The sequence below is a fragment of the Arvicanthis niloticus genome, chromosome 1 (genome assembly GCF_011762505.2).
Source record: "Arvicanthis niloticus isolate mArvNil1 chromosome 1, mArvNil1.pat.X, whole genome shotgun sequence".
In the NCBI taxonomy this organism is placed as follows: domain Eukaryota; kingdom Metazoa; phylum Chordata; class Mammalia; order Rodentia; family Muridae; genus Arvicanthis; species Arvicanthis niloticus.
Window position 1 is genome coordinate 119,568,826 of NC_047658.1, and position 15,142 is coordinate 119,583,967.

Below are 15,142 nucleotides of genomic sequence, written 5' to 3' on the forward strand. Positions count from 1 at the left end.
GACTCATTGAAAGTACGACAGAAAAGCTTTTCTTCAGATGTTTATTAGGATCTACCAAGGCTGAGGTTTCAGGAGAGTCTAGCTGTGCTCTGCCACGAGCACTAGATTTCTTCTTTCTTCTTCTGTATTTCATATCCATTACTGCAACAAATTGCTTTTGGCAAGTTGGGTATGATCTTGTGATGGAGGCAAGAAAAATGTACCCTAAAGAATAAAATTTATGAATAGAGTTTAACACTTTGATTTTTGGGGTAGGGTTTAAAATATTTTCATATATTTCCCTCAATCTATAGTAATGTATTATAGTAACATTTTATAGTACTACTTATGCAGCTTCATCATAACATATGGCTGCAGCAATATAGTTCAAGCAAACGTCACTCTCCATCTCCTCATTTGTTGCTTTCTAGTGTCTCATAGTTGAATCATAATTCGTTTAAGTTACAATGTTTTCTCTTTTGCTGTAGCATTTAGGAGAAATGAATACAGCTTGAAATTACAACACAAGGGGCCAAGAGAAAGCAAGGAAAAGAGCAGAAAGACAGCAACAAAGCAGTAAAGTCTTGGCAAAATCACATTAGCAAGGGCTTGGCCATGGAGACTAAAAAGCCAGATGTCAGTATGTATTTCAAGAACAAGGGTGTATAAACTCTCTATCCTGTATATTTTTAATCTAAGTCTTGGTTCATTTATGAAATTTCATGAGCCAATTTCTAGAGCTAGCTAGTTTCTTGGGGAAGGATTCTCTGCTGCTCTTCTGTCCTGTAGGCACTAGCTGATCCCAGGTGACTACTCTATGTTACTTTCATTATTAGAGTCACTTTCCATCTGATATTTTGGGCCCGCATCATTGCAGCTTACAGCAGGGGACACAGTGGGTGTCAGAGATAGCAGGTACTTACCCCAGGCTTGTTGGAGTAGACTTGCTTCCACCAAAAGATCGAACTATATACAGCTAGCAAAGCCTCCAGCGCAGTGAAGAGGAGCATCATCCCCAGAGCACTCTGCAAAGCAGCACAGGCCAGGGTGGGCCCCACACAAAGCCTATGGGCCCCTGCTGAGAGGAGGTGGGGGCGGGGTGGGGAGGGTAGTGGTGGGCAATGGAGAACTGAAGGAGCAGAGGCAAAGGCGCAATCTTTTTCTCGGCTTTCTCTTTTAGTGGTCACAGAGATGAGAAGTAGGTGATTGGCCATCTATCTTTGCTTGTTTTTACAATTTATTGTTTGTCCTTGCTTCATCCTGTTTTTAGGTATGGATTTGAGTTCACTTACCCTATAGGGTCTTCTGTGGGTTCCTTCAGCATGTAATTTCATGTCTTCCATTTTAAAAAATTCTCAGATAATTATTTTTTCATAGTCTCTCTCCTACTCATTCTATTAGAACTCACGTTCAACCTTTCTGTGTAACCTTCAGCCTCTGTGCCATTCACAGTTTTCAAATTTGATATGATTTGATGATGTGTTTCTTTAGATCCATTAAATCTGCTTTTCACTGATCTCAGTTTTTAATTTCAAAGATTTTTTTTTCTACTGATAGTTCCTGTTTATCAAGTCCCCCTGTCCTTTTGATCTTAATGCCCTGTTATCGAGTTTTGGTTTTGTCTTAGTCAGGGTTTCTATTACTGTTATTAAACACCATGGCCATGAAAAGGAAAGGGTTTCTTTTAGTTTATACTTCTAGGTAACAGACCATCACTGAGGGAAATCCAGGCAGGAACTCAAGGACAGAGCCTAGAGGAAGGAACTGAAGTATAGGCCATGGAGGAATATTGAGGAATATTGCTCGGCCTGGCCTGCTTTCTTATAAGCACCCAAGATTGCCAGCCACAGTGAGCTGGACCCTCCCACATTAATCATCAATCAAGCAAATGAACCATAAGCTTCCTGACAAGGCAATTCGATGGGTCCATTTTCTCAGTTGAGGCTTCTTCCACTCCCCACTCCTCCCCTGTCCATGACTAGCTTGTGTCAAGTTGACATAAAACTCATCAGGTTTCAATTACGTTAATTAATTAATTACCATTTCTAAGAATAAACTTTCATTATGTCCTTGTTCAAAAGACTACATGATTTCCAGTCCTTAGGCTACTAACTTGCATCTTTACCTGTTGCTGCTGCTTTCAAGATGGCGTTCACAGGTGTTAGTGTACTTCTTTAATATGTGAGAATCTCAGGAGTGGAAGAGATTGGTATGTCCCTAGACAGTTGTTTTAAGTTTGATTTTGTAAGGACCTTAGAAATTTCAGATACAGAGGTTCAGAAGTGGTTTTAAAATCTCTTTATTAGCAGGACTCCTAGTATCTATGTAACTATGAGTTTAGTTGTGCTATCTATATGGGGCCGAGTCAGCTAATTGCATGGATTTGTGAAACTTCCTTGGATATTGAATACCATTTCTTTGTCTGATTGTCACAAGTGGAATGAAGTTCTAATCTCTGTTACTAATATATTGGCAGGGCTCTTCCTGTGTTCCTATTATACAGACAACACCTAAACTCTTATCCTAGTCTCTAATATCTATTTCTGTGCAGACTCTCCTAGTTTTCTGGTTTGATGATTTGTCTTTAGAATTCTTGTTAGGTTCTATAATCTACACCATCTTATGTCTTCCTACCTCCACCTCCTTTTAATTTTTTCAGTCTTACACACACACACACACACACACACACACACACACACACACACACACAGAGAGAGTTACGTTTGTTCAGGTTAATGCTGTATTTATTAAAAATTAGCATTCCTTTGAGGTCGGCTTACTCTGCCATGCTGAAACTTTCCTGATGCTAAGGAAATTCTTTCTGGCTCTACTTATATGAGAGTAGGAGACTATTTGATATACTGAAGTTAATCTTAATTAAAACAGTCCCTCAGTATTCTAGTGGGAGGGTGCTTCTGACATATTTATCTACCTTGTGTATCTTGCATTGTGATCTCCTGGGCTTTGTCATGCTCACTTCTAACCAAATGAGTCTCTGTTCCCTTTCACTTCCTCAAGCTCCCAGATCCTTTGATCTACTCAATGTGGCCTGACTCACAATAGGATGTGAGTCCAAAAACTTTCACACATTCTCCAAGACTCCCAAGTCAGATGGACACAAGGGAATGGAAGATATCACCAGCTTGATCACTCACTGCTCCAGTAGAAGTCATGAAGGAATGATCTTCCTCCTTAAATGACTTTATTGTTATGATTTAAACATGATAATCCTATATTTAGAAAATGGACTAAGCCAGGCTTGTCACTATCACTAGGTGGTGGCTGTCAAATTTGTGAAAGGTGCAAAGAAACTTCTGCCCCCAAAACACTGATGTTTCACCAGAGTCATACCTACTGGGTAGCTGCTTACCTACTGGGTACCCCCTTCCCTCTTTGACAGCCCCAGGCGATGTGCACTTAGGGAAATTAAGCACTTTTTGTCTGCTCCCAGTCTCAGAGTACCTATGTCTAGAAGGCAAGAGTCTCTAATGGGTGGAGCTTTTCAGCTCCAGGCAAGAACTCAAAAGAGCTTCCCAAAAAGCTTCTCGTTTCCCAATATAAATAACAAGGAACAGCATTGCCTGCTGTGATTTGAGACTTTCTATTGTATTTTCTTCACTGGTTCCCCTTCCTGCTGTGCTTCATGCACCTCCCCCCACACCGAATCTGCTAACTTTCTGTCATATTTGTTTATTGTTTTTTTCCCTGTTTGCCCTAGACAGTCAGACCAACATGACCAGAGACTGCTGAAAAAGCAGAAACTATCCGAGCAGGGTGGAGACAATGAGGTTTTACAGGATAAGACGTTCAGTCTGGAACTACTTACTATAGCACTGACATAAGCCAGGTGGCAGTTCTTGTCGTCATTCTTCCAATGGTGGGATTCCAAATAAGACAATAAGGACAGGAATTTCTTTTCCGAGTTACAGTGTGGAAAGGCAGTCCCCAGGGCTATCAGGCAATAGGTGAAGAGGAAGAGTCCAATGATAGCAACAACAGAGCTTGCTACATTGGAGGCCAGGCTGCTCAGTGCCTGGAAGAGAGATTCTGTGTTGGGTTCTCATCACAGGTTAGGTACAGGGTTCTCTGGTCCCTCTGTCCATTATACTGCAGTGGTGCTCCTTGGAGCTGTTCCTAATAGAAGCTGTGACCTTCTTTCAGGCAGACTATGACTAATTTGTCTTTATATCTCAGTTTGTCACATGAGATAGTTATGAAATGTGGCAAATGGGACAATGCTCCCCACAGTCAGGCTTCCTAACTCTTTATAACACTGAACACAGATCTAGGATCCTCAGCCTGTTGCCAGTATTTCCACGGACTCTCAGTGTTCTTAAAACTGTTTTTCTTTTGAAGACCTCTTAGAATATAGCCTTTACCATCCTCTGGAGAACCTAGACTGAAGTTTTACCTCACATAAAGAAGCAGCTTTAGAGACTAGTAGAAGCAAATTGTAGAGGATGCATACCTTAGAGGGTGATCAGGCCTAAGGGAAGACAACTTGTACTTTCATTTGACAAGCAATTGACAAAGATGAACTTTCTGTTTCCCTCTGGGAAAGGGCAAGAAATACTGGCATGTGGGCTTAGTCTCTGTAGTTCTTACCATGCCCAGTCCCAAATAATATAATGAATGGACCATAGTCCTGGAAATGCAGGAAGAAGCAGCTAACACTCTTGCTCCTGTGGGCAGCAGCCTTTCTTACTTTCTGCCACATACCAACCAAGATGGAAAAAGCCACATCCTAATTTCAGAAGACACGGGGTCTGGCTAGCTATGACTGAGAGCACACAGGTGGTTTAGGAATTGATACTTGCTCATGATAACTGAAGCTGCAGTATAAACCCAGGAGTTATGGGGTGGTTGAAGAATTCTCTGCATTTTGATGGGGTCATAATTCTGGGCTTGGCATCAGGAAATGTAGACTCCTATCTCAGCTGTTACTAATCTCCATGTGTGTGACTGGGCAAGTTCTTTCCTCCTCTGTGTTTCTGTTTTTCTCCTATCACATGTGGAAAATGAACAGTCACTTCATAAGTTATTTCCCCAAAGTATCAGTGGTCCAGCTGAAGATCAATATCCTCCCTAACCTGTTCTGAGCTTCATTTCCCTAAACAGTATAATGGAAGACTGAAACCAGAAGAATTAACTATGAGGTTCTAACTATTCCAACCAACTGGAGTTTGATGGTCTTCATACTTACCAAGGGTTTGGTTGAGATTTTCTCAGAGATTATGGAGAGAATTCCAGCACTGGCAAACTGTTCAGGAGAGAGAAAAAAGAAAGAGCCGTGCTAAGCTGCTTTCAGGTCACTCCCAAAAAGTGATGGGAAACTTTCCGAGAAGCCAACCCTGCAGGCAGGAATGACATGCCGGTCTTACTAGGGATGCTTTCTATTTGCTTGGGATGTTTATACAGACTTTGAAGAATAGTCATCTGCTCAGGGAGGTTTATGCTATTGGAAAGCAGCAGTTACTGCAGGCCAAATGCAACAAATGCCTGCCAAATGTGAAATTGGAAGAGGAGCTTAAGGCATATTCAGGACTTGAGACTTGAGACACTATAGAGACAAGGAAGCCAACAGAAGCACCCAGGAAAGAGCCTCTCATGTGGCAAGAGACAGAAAAATACGGCATTGAAGCTGTGGGTGTAGGCTACTTGAGTATTATCTAGAGTTTAGGAAATCAGGAGGAAAAGATCCAACAAGGAATCTTTATTATAAACACTGGGAAGCCAACATTTGATTCCAGTGGAACTAGGGGCCAGCAAGCAGAGGGATGGCAATGTGGGAAAGCTAAACCATTGAGCACGCCTGTGGTTTGAGTATTGACTAGTGGCAATTAGAGCCAAGAAAGAACTAGCAGAAGCTTCACTAAGAAATGTGGAGGCTGCCACCGCTCACTGATGGAGACAGCAAAGTCAAGAACAAACTGTACTTTGGGGACAGGAGCAGAGCTTTGTGCACGTTGTGCAGTTGTGCCCATGCAGGGACTATGGTCACTAAAAACACTTTCATCTTCTCAGACTGTGCCTCTTTTCTTCATTTTTGCAAGATTGTCTATTCGAGAGACTTGCTCATTGGTAGGATTAGAACACGGGGCCTAGCAGCTCTGAAAATAAGATCCAGTAGGGTCTTTGTCCATGATCCATATATGGCAAGAAGCCCAAGAGCTCTACAGATGTTCAGGGTTATCCATAAGCAGAAGAATGCTTTTGTTTCCCATGAGTCTGGTCATTACTGAGATAAATGTCTGCAGAGCTGTGGCATCTGTCAGGGGTCCAAGCTTACTGTATAATTAGCCTTCTTACTCTGGCCCCAACAAGTGATTGCTCTAGAATGGCTAGAATCCAATGGTCTCTTTAAAGCCTCAAAGAGGGCTATGAAATCATACTCTGGTCTAAGAGGATGTGGTATCAGACAAGAAAAGTGCTGATATACCCGGTGTGTTGTCTTCTCCTTCTGCCTTCTGTCCTAATTAGATTCCTCCTGAAGTGCTGACTTTTGAATGGGAGATACAGGACATGGGCAAAGACAGGGATGTTGAATTGGCTTCCTCCTGCCTCCTTTCCTCTTGAAGATAAAGTCATTCTGTGACTGAGCGCCTGGGAGGTATTTAGAAAACATACATTTTTTTTTTTTTTTTTTTTGAGACACATTTTACTTACACAGAAGGATCCAATAAACAGGTATCCAGATATCAAAGTGGTGGCTTCTTCTGGGTTGAAGTAGGAAGAGTAGGAAGCTGACACCAAAATGCCCCCAAAGCTTGCAATCATCAGGGCACATAGTAGCTGGATGGTCTGCAATACACAAGGCAGGGACTTCTAGACCAAGATTTAAGTAGATGCAAAAGATTATTTGAAAACTTACTGACTTACAAAGAAGTTTAAAATACATTATTAATTCCTATATTACAGGGGGAAAACCCTACAAGGAACAAATAAGCCTATTCTAAGAGAAAAATTCACAATTTACCTCTTTTTATTTTGTGGAAGGCTCATTAAACTCAGGAAGTGGTGAGTGTTTAACTCTGAAAAATCTACTTCACAAAACATTTCTTTTTGGGAAAGTCATTGGGGAAAGTTGTCTGGACCAGAGCCCAGTTAGGTGAATATAGAGAAGGAACTTCCTGTGGAAGTCTCAATGCAGGCCTCGGCTTCCACCGAGAGTTGAGCATCACATTTCTGGTGCTGTCACTCATCTTTTTGTCTTTGATTTTAAGAATCATTGTGATCTTTATGCTGGCAGTTATGAGTAGTTTACATTTGTTTAAGGGTGTCTGCGTGCTAAGCGGTGCTCATCACATCTTTTTAACAGATGAGGAACATGAGGGAGTTAAATTGTACAAACTTGCACAAATGTCAAAACCGGGATGTGGTTTGACCTCTCCTGTTTGAACAAGAATTCATACGTTTATTCACTGCTGAATATATATTATAATTAACACATAGGCAAAATTATCCAAAAATCAAGATAAGTTATCTATTACCATAGTTCCTCATTGAGGACCCATGTACCAAAAGGCAGGCATGAAGCAAAAATGTCAGTCTGGTAGATTCTTATATCTTACACATACCATGTAAAGTCAAGTTCTATGGCAACTGGGATAAAGTATTATTAGAACATGTAGCCAGGCGGTGGTGGCACACGCCTTTAATCTCAGCACTTGGGAGGCAGAGACAGTCGGATTTCTGAGTTCAAGGCCAGCCTGGTCTACAGAGTGAGTTCCAGGACAGCCAGGACACAGAGAAACCCTGTCTCAAAAAACAAAACAAAAAAACAAAAAAACAAAACAAAACAAAAAAAGAACATGTATGTAATCAAGGGTGGAGAGATTTGTGATTAAATTGACAGGAGATGCTGGAATAAACTAGAAGATCCAGAAGAGAACTCATATGTATATAGCCATCTAATATTTAACAAAATATCCTCAATAAATGGTGCTGGAGAAACCAGAAACCCACATGTCAAAGAATGAAGCTAGATTCCCATCTCTCACCTGCACAAAAGTAATTCAGAATAGATCAAATTTGTTAAGGAGACCTTACAAGAAGATCTCTCTGAGGCTTGAGAACCTGTAGAGCCAAATACCAGGAAAACACTTTAAGACACATGATTTCATGAAAAGAAGCCCGATAATTCAGATAACAATGGGGAAGAATTGACAACATTGCATGGAATGAAAAATCTCTAGCAGTGGTAACAAACACAAGAGTGAAGTGACAGTCTGAGAAATGGAAGAAAGCCATTGGCGCCTATATATTCTGTGAGAAACCTCAAAGCTTAAAAAATAGCCGAGAAAACCAAATCAAACAGTAAGTAGGCTAGTGAATAGAATAAACAGTTTTCAAAAGAAGAAATACATATAATCAACAAACATTTTTTAAAAAATTCCACATCTTAATGTCTAATCAGGGGAATGTGAATAAAAAACTGAGTTCAGATTCCTTTTCATCCTAGTCAGACTGGTTATTATCCAGAAAACAAATGAAGAACAGATCTGATGAGGATGTGAGAAAAGAGGAATTAACAAACAGGAATGTAAACTAGTGTGGCCACTGTGGAAATCAACACTGTGGTTCCTCACAAAATCAAAACTAAATTAGAACCAGCATATGCTCCAGATGATGATTCTTGGGTATTTCCCCAAGGAAATCAAAGTCAGCATACCACAGGGAGTTCTGCACATCTAAGCTCCTTGCTACACAATAGCCAAGGCATGAAACCATTTAGATGTCTATCAGCTGATAGGTAGAAAAAGAAAGTGTAGTTTTTACACACAGTGAAATTTTATTAAACAATGAAGAAGAAAATAATGTCATTTATAGTAAAATGGGTGGAACTAAGGAACATCATACTAAGAAACTAAGGATCAGAAAGATAAATACTTTGTTTTTTCTAATACATAAAATGAATATTTAAATATATATGTGCATATATATGTAGAACATGAGACTAGAAGAAGAAATGGGGGTTGGGAGGAAGTGGTCCAAGAGATAGGAGATAAGAGAAAATAATGGAAGAAAAAAGACAAATGCCATGCTTTCATATACATAATCTATAGCTGTGTACTATATATAAACACACACATACCCACACACAAACACACACACACACACACACACAAACACAAACACACACTAAAAAAGCAGAGGGAGAATATTTGGAAGAGAAAGAAAACCAGCAAGAAGGTGGGAAGGAGTAAGGAATATATCAGTAGGCAAACATGATTATATATATATATATATATATATATATATATATATATATATATATATAATTTTATATATAATTTTATCATTTATCTATTATCTGTCTATCTATCATCTATCTCCCTATCATCTCTCTCTCAATCATCTATCTATCTATCTATCTATCTATCTATCTATCTATCTATCTATCATCTATCCATCTCTACCTAGCTATCTATGAGAAGCAGTGGTAGTGATATAAGGGCCAAGATCTTGGTATGAAGATAGTGAAATAGTCACCTAGTAGCATGACATGAGTTTCTGAAGTGGGAGATTCCAGGGGTGAGAAGAAAGCTAAAAGATTGATTGATCTCAGAGTCCCAAGAAACAAAGACAATGCTAATGCCATTTCAATGATTTGGGGGCAAGATCTGCTGAAGGAATGTTTTCAGGAAACAATATGCTTCTGGATAAACAAGGAAAGAGGCATTTGAGAAAAGAAAAAGGATAAAGAGTCCAATAGTTAAGATTTAAGATGTAGTAATGAATTATGCTTGTATAGCAAAGTGGCTGTAGTAAGTTTTTTCTAAGTTTCTTGACTTCTCTAGCTCCTGGAGGCTGGCTAGGTTTCTAGTACCAAGCATGATTGCTGTCCTGCTGAGTAGGCTTTAAGTGCAAATAGACAGCTGTTGGTTGCCATTGACACATGAGTGCCACTTATTTCACCTCTATGCATGGCTTGCTGTGCTGGTAAGTGTTATGGTTTATAGGTGTTGCAGTTGTGTAGAACTATTTAATCATTTCCTTTTCTTAGCACAGAATTTTCTAGAACCATAGAAGCTACACCAAAAGAAAGATGTTTTCATATCCAGCTTGAATCATCTGAGTGTGCAGTGTCTTCAGCCATAAGAACATTCTCCCAAAAGGCCACATTAATTAATTATCTATATTGGAGATACTTGGGCTACCCTGTCCAACTATTTGAATAGAAGTTTTGATTTTATTTCAATTAAACATATTTTAAGAGGGTAGAATGGTGTCAATGGACCCTGAATTGCAGAAGAAACATTTAGGAAGGTGTCAGGAGTCATCTAGGAAAGACATGCAAGTGAGTTTTCTGGAGATGGCTCACTATTTTGCATGGCCTGGGATGGGTGAGCTCTGAGATGCAATATCCTTAGAAACTCCATCCCAGGATGGCTTCTTGCTGCTGATTTGCCTTCCCTGTTAATCTTAGCCTGATGATCCTGGGCATTAGCCCACCCTATTGGGCAAATTTTCTGCAGATCAATATGAAGATGTACTTTCATATAGTAATGTCCTGTAGATGAATTGATGATTCCAACATCTCTGATAATGATTTTATAGAACTCTTAAATTGATACAAGTAATTCAACGCCATCTATAGAATAAAGATACAAATACAGCTCTGTAATCCTTCACATGACACAGACTAACTGCACTAGGATAAGAAAGCAGGCTTGAAATAAATTTGTGATCAAGAAAAAGTATTCATTGTAGAGCAGGTCCAAGGATGAAGCCACAGGTGTGCACTATGATAAAGCAAGGCCATGTAAAACTGTTGATTTGAACTATAATGAGCTTATAGAATGAAACACTGCTTTGAACATAGTATTGACATCCTTCTCTAACTCTTCTTTTGTGTAACGTTTTATCTATGAGATTATTTTATAAAGAACTTTTGTCTTAGAAGATATTAGAAGGCCAGAGAGAAATAATAAAGTGTGGCATCTGAGGTTCTGCCCAGCCAGCTCCATCCACCAAATGCATGCATGGATGTGTGTGTATGTATATGTGTATGTGTATATATGTTTGTCTACATGTATGTACATACACACATGTGTAGGTATATGTTTATGTATGTAAGTATGCATGAACACTTGTGAAGCTGTTGAGACAAGTGGTTGGGCTCAGCCAAAGTGTGTGTCTCTGTGTGTCTATGTGTGTACTTGAATTCTCCATTTCTTCCTCCTCTTTTCTCTCTGGCTCACAATGAGTTAACTGCTAGCCTCTCACCTGGCCAGGGGGCCCTTGAGCCAGAGAGAAACCAGCCCTATTAGCTAAGTTTGCTTCATAATGTCCTGCTGCTACCAGGAGAAGTTAATTTTCAGAAACCAGCAGCTTTTAGCCACAGAATAGCAAGAGAGAGTTAAGTTGCCAGAGGCCATCTTCTGGCCACCAGAATAAAAAGAGAGAGTTACAAGGCCTGAGGTCATCAGGCTTCCGCCTTTGTCTGACTCTGTTCCATCTCAGTACTTGTGATGCTGGGAACCTTCCCAGCAGGACGGTTTCTGAAGGTGGGAAAGGGTAGGGATTGAGTCTCAGCAGGAAGCATTCAGAACCCTATGATGAGTAGGATCCTGCCTATGAGGGATACTGGTGTTGAGACTTAGATGTCTTCTAGATGCTCATGTGTACACACACAGAGAAACGTGTGGATGAAAGCAATTTAGATGGTATCATCTCAAAGTGTTTGAAAAACAAAAGTCTGAGTAACATGACCTAACTTAATCAGACTAAATAATATCATATGGTTAAGTCGGAAATTCCACTAAAGACAATGATCAGAAACTAATGTCTTAATTATGTAGTGTTCTGGTGGAAAAGCACAAGTGGCTTTAGTTATTTTAAATGAAAGCCCAAGGAAAGAATAGTTTCCCATGTCATTTCACATTCTGGTTGGTTTGTGGAATCAGCCAAAACAAGTCAAGGATGCTTCCAGACCCACTATAGCTTTGTAATCTGGACACATTCTTAATATGTTTCTCCAGCATTCTCCTTCTAATGGGACGGACTTACCCCAAGAATTGTGGCTTCACTAGGCACACCAATCAGCAGGTCATCTCCTTTTTTACATGTATGTTCAGCTTTCTCTCCTTTGTGGGTAATGACGTCCTTTGGAAAGCAGTCCCGCCCAATGCTCTTGATGCCAAGCTGTAGAAGCATGATGCCAAGGCTGCTAGAAGAGGCATTGGACTCAGTTAAACCCCAGGGTTTGACTCACATACACCCACAGGCACTGAGTCTGCAAGGAGTGAAGAAAGATGAGTTTTCTTTAGATAAGAATTGGGTGCATTCAGGGTGGGATGACCATGGTCTGGCTTGTTGTTTTACAAACAAAACTGGATGTGGCTTTCAGGGGGAGTATAGAATAGACTTCTTGATGCTCTATCCATGATGAGCAAGAAACATTCTATTGGGAGAAGTTGCAAACATTTCCAGGAACTCCACAGTTAGATGAGTAATCCAAACAGTGTGCCTGTAGTGGACCATAGTCACTCCACTGCCTGCCCCCCAAAGCCTTTACTTTCACCTCCCTTTCTCTACCTCTCTTACCTCTGCTTCCCCTATCATACAGTCTTTTATCACATCTCCCAGGACATCTCACTGGAGCTATGTTTATGCTGTCCAGTCCTCTACTCTTCATTTTCTCTCCATTAAATTATCGAGTAAGTGCTTTCCAGTTTATGAAAAGAACATGTCTAACCCAGAATGGGCATTTCCTTCTACCAGCTTAGTAACTATGAATATAAACATTTACTTAAGTCACATTGCATTTCAGGCACTAGAATATCAAAGGTCTTAATCCTTCTAAGAGCCTTATCTCTTAGATGTTATTAAGTCCGTTTCATCTATTAGCAATCCAGGACTAATAAATTCATTTCATTAAATGAACATTTCAAAAAAGCACTTACCTGCTGTGTCTCATGTTTAATGCATTGTAGCAAATATAAGTATTGTCAGTCTATGTTTGCAGAACTTGCAGATGCATAAGCTATGTCTTCTGGGCTGAAAATCTTGGAATATTTCCCTCTATGTGACATTAATTCTCCTCATCTTGCCTTTTCTTTCTTCCTAAGAATATTAACAGCTCCACTCAAGAAACAAACATTGCTCCACCAGTTAGGTCAACAGTACCAGAATAAACCCCAGATTCTTGTTACTAGTGGGAAAGATGGGGATGGCACTGCAATGGAAGCCGAATGTTGGTTGCATCTGAAGCATTAGCTGTCATTCATGAGTTCAAAGTCTGCCCCTAGGAATGGCTGTGGGCCTGGGGATGTGTGGTAAAGGTGTCTCTTTCCAGAACTGCTCCCACATTGGGAAACCTGGATTTTGACTTGATCTTTGTTGCTAAGTATATCAGCACAATCCCTTCAGGTTCTCATTTCTTTCTTGGATTTTCCAGGTCTCATATCCAAGAACTATATTGCATGCTTTATTCTAAGCTCCTTGTTAGGAACTGGATGCCAATTTGATGCTCTCTAGCCTGTTAACATCATGTGCATTTATTTCCTGTTGTTATTTTTAAATTGACCATTTGTTTAAAAGTACATATAACAACAATGCCAACTGAAAAGAAATATAGTTTGCACAAATCAAAATGTTCCTGACTTCCCAACAATTAATACAAAGTAGTCAGTTTCAGTTTCCTTTATGTTCCTTTTCTCCTCCCTTCAATTCTCTATCCTTTTAATGTATAATTTACACAAATTATAACACTTTACAAATGGTCATTCCAACCATTTATAATTCTATTAATCTTTGACTAATTATAATAGCCTTAAGTATAAATTGCAAATGTTATATTCTGACATATGCCACAAACATTGATAAACCTCAAAAACAAAATCCTAAATGAAGTCAAAGAAGTCAGATGCTGTGTGGTTCTATTTATGAGGTACCCTGACTACTCAGTTTTGTAGAAAGTAAAATAAATGGTGGGGAAGGGGTCAGTGAAAAGCAGCCGTTTAGTGGATTGTCATGAGGGTGTCATGCGTGAATGAACCTGATGCCACTGAATCACACACTTCCAGTAGAGTGCTAAAGTTATGCAATTAGATTCTTAACTGTAATTAAAAATCCAAACTATAAATTCAAATGAATGCATTTCATATAACTGGATACATATTCAGGGTCATTTTGGTTCCTTCTATTTTTTTTAAACACTATGAACAATACTGTAAGAAACACGTGTGCACTTTAGAACACATAGAACTTGTGCTTAGTTTATATATTCAATTATCTATTTGCTATAGCACGTAGAGAAGTATTTGCTGAATTTAACCTATTCTTAAATTTGGATACATATGGCTATTTTGGGAGGAACTCTACATAAAGAAGTTCCTTACATTTTATAGTAAATCTGCCAACTGACACCATTACCTCCCAATCCAACTATGCTTTGTCCTTCAGCATTCATTATGTCCACAGGAAGTGGGAATGGCCCTCAGCTTTCAAAAAGGGCTCCAAAATCTCTACTTCTGAGTAATACCTCTGCACACAATGCTTTTCTGTGTTGCAACGTTAGATTAGAAACATAGTTTCCAAACTCCACATTTTCTCAAATCCTAGTCTTCCTTGAAAACATGCTTTACAAGACTGAATGGCAACAGTGCAGAACTAAATGGAACAATAGAAGGCTATCACGTCCAATCTCAACTGATCCCAAGGGTGCCTAACTTTCTCACAAGTAAGTAAACTGAGGCTCCAAATGGGCATGTGATTCACCAACTTATGCAAGTGGTCAACAGAAAAGACAGAATGGGAATCCAGTTCCCAGGCTGTTTATTTAGAGCATAACCTCCCCCAGTGGCTCAATTCCAATCTAAAGTTCCTACCTGTCCTCACAGCCCTGTCCTGTCTGGGCCTGCTCACTCTGCTCCTGGGAGAACTCAGGCTCAACTTCTCACCAGCTGCTCCTTCCAGAAGTTTCACTGTCTGCCTTTGACACTCAGGCATTTTGTGTGCTTCCCCCGGAAGTATTCATGATTACACAGGGTGTGAATTTGCAGTAATTACAAGTAGCTGGAAAATGAAAAGCTGCTCTGCTTCCCCTTTCTGAAGTTTGAGGTCTGGAAAAATAACAATCATATCACGAAACAAATTTGGTCAAGTAGGGAATGAGTCTTTGCATTTCTCTATGGTTGCATTAAGTCTGTCTCCTTTT

At 39.8% G+C, this 15,142-nt stretch overlaps 1 protein-coding gene across 3 annotated transcripts; it reads right to left on the reverse strand.

Annotated features, from left to right (window-relative positions):
* Positions 1-27: 27 nt before the first annotated feature.
* Positions 28-14,931, reverse strand: Ms4a7 (membrane spanning 4-domains A7). Of its 3 annotated transcripts, none has more exons than XM_076917453.1 (7): positions 14,814-14,931; positions 11,992-12,148; positions 6,646-6,780; positions 5,183-5,239; positions 3,806-4,012; positions 903-1,004; positions 28-204 (listed from the first exon to the last, which is right to left on the reverse strand). In XM_076917453.1, exons 2-7 carry the CDS (start codon positions 12,136-12,138, stop codon positions 139-141), a joined length of 714 nt encoding a protein of 237 aa, XP_076773568.1. In that variant the 5' UTR covers positions 12,139-12,148; positions 14,814-14,931; the 3' UTR covers positions 28-138. The 3 variants fall into 3 exon arrangements, with proteins under 3 accessions (XP_076773568.1, XP_034373592.1, XP_076773563.1); XM_034517701.2 differs by having other exon boundaries at positions 11,992-12,151; positions 14,814-14,928; XM_076917448.1 differs by lacking the exon at positions 14,814-14,931 and adding an exon at positions 12,888-13,039.
* Positions 14,932-15,142: the final 211 nt, after the last annotated feature.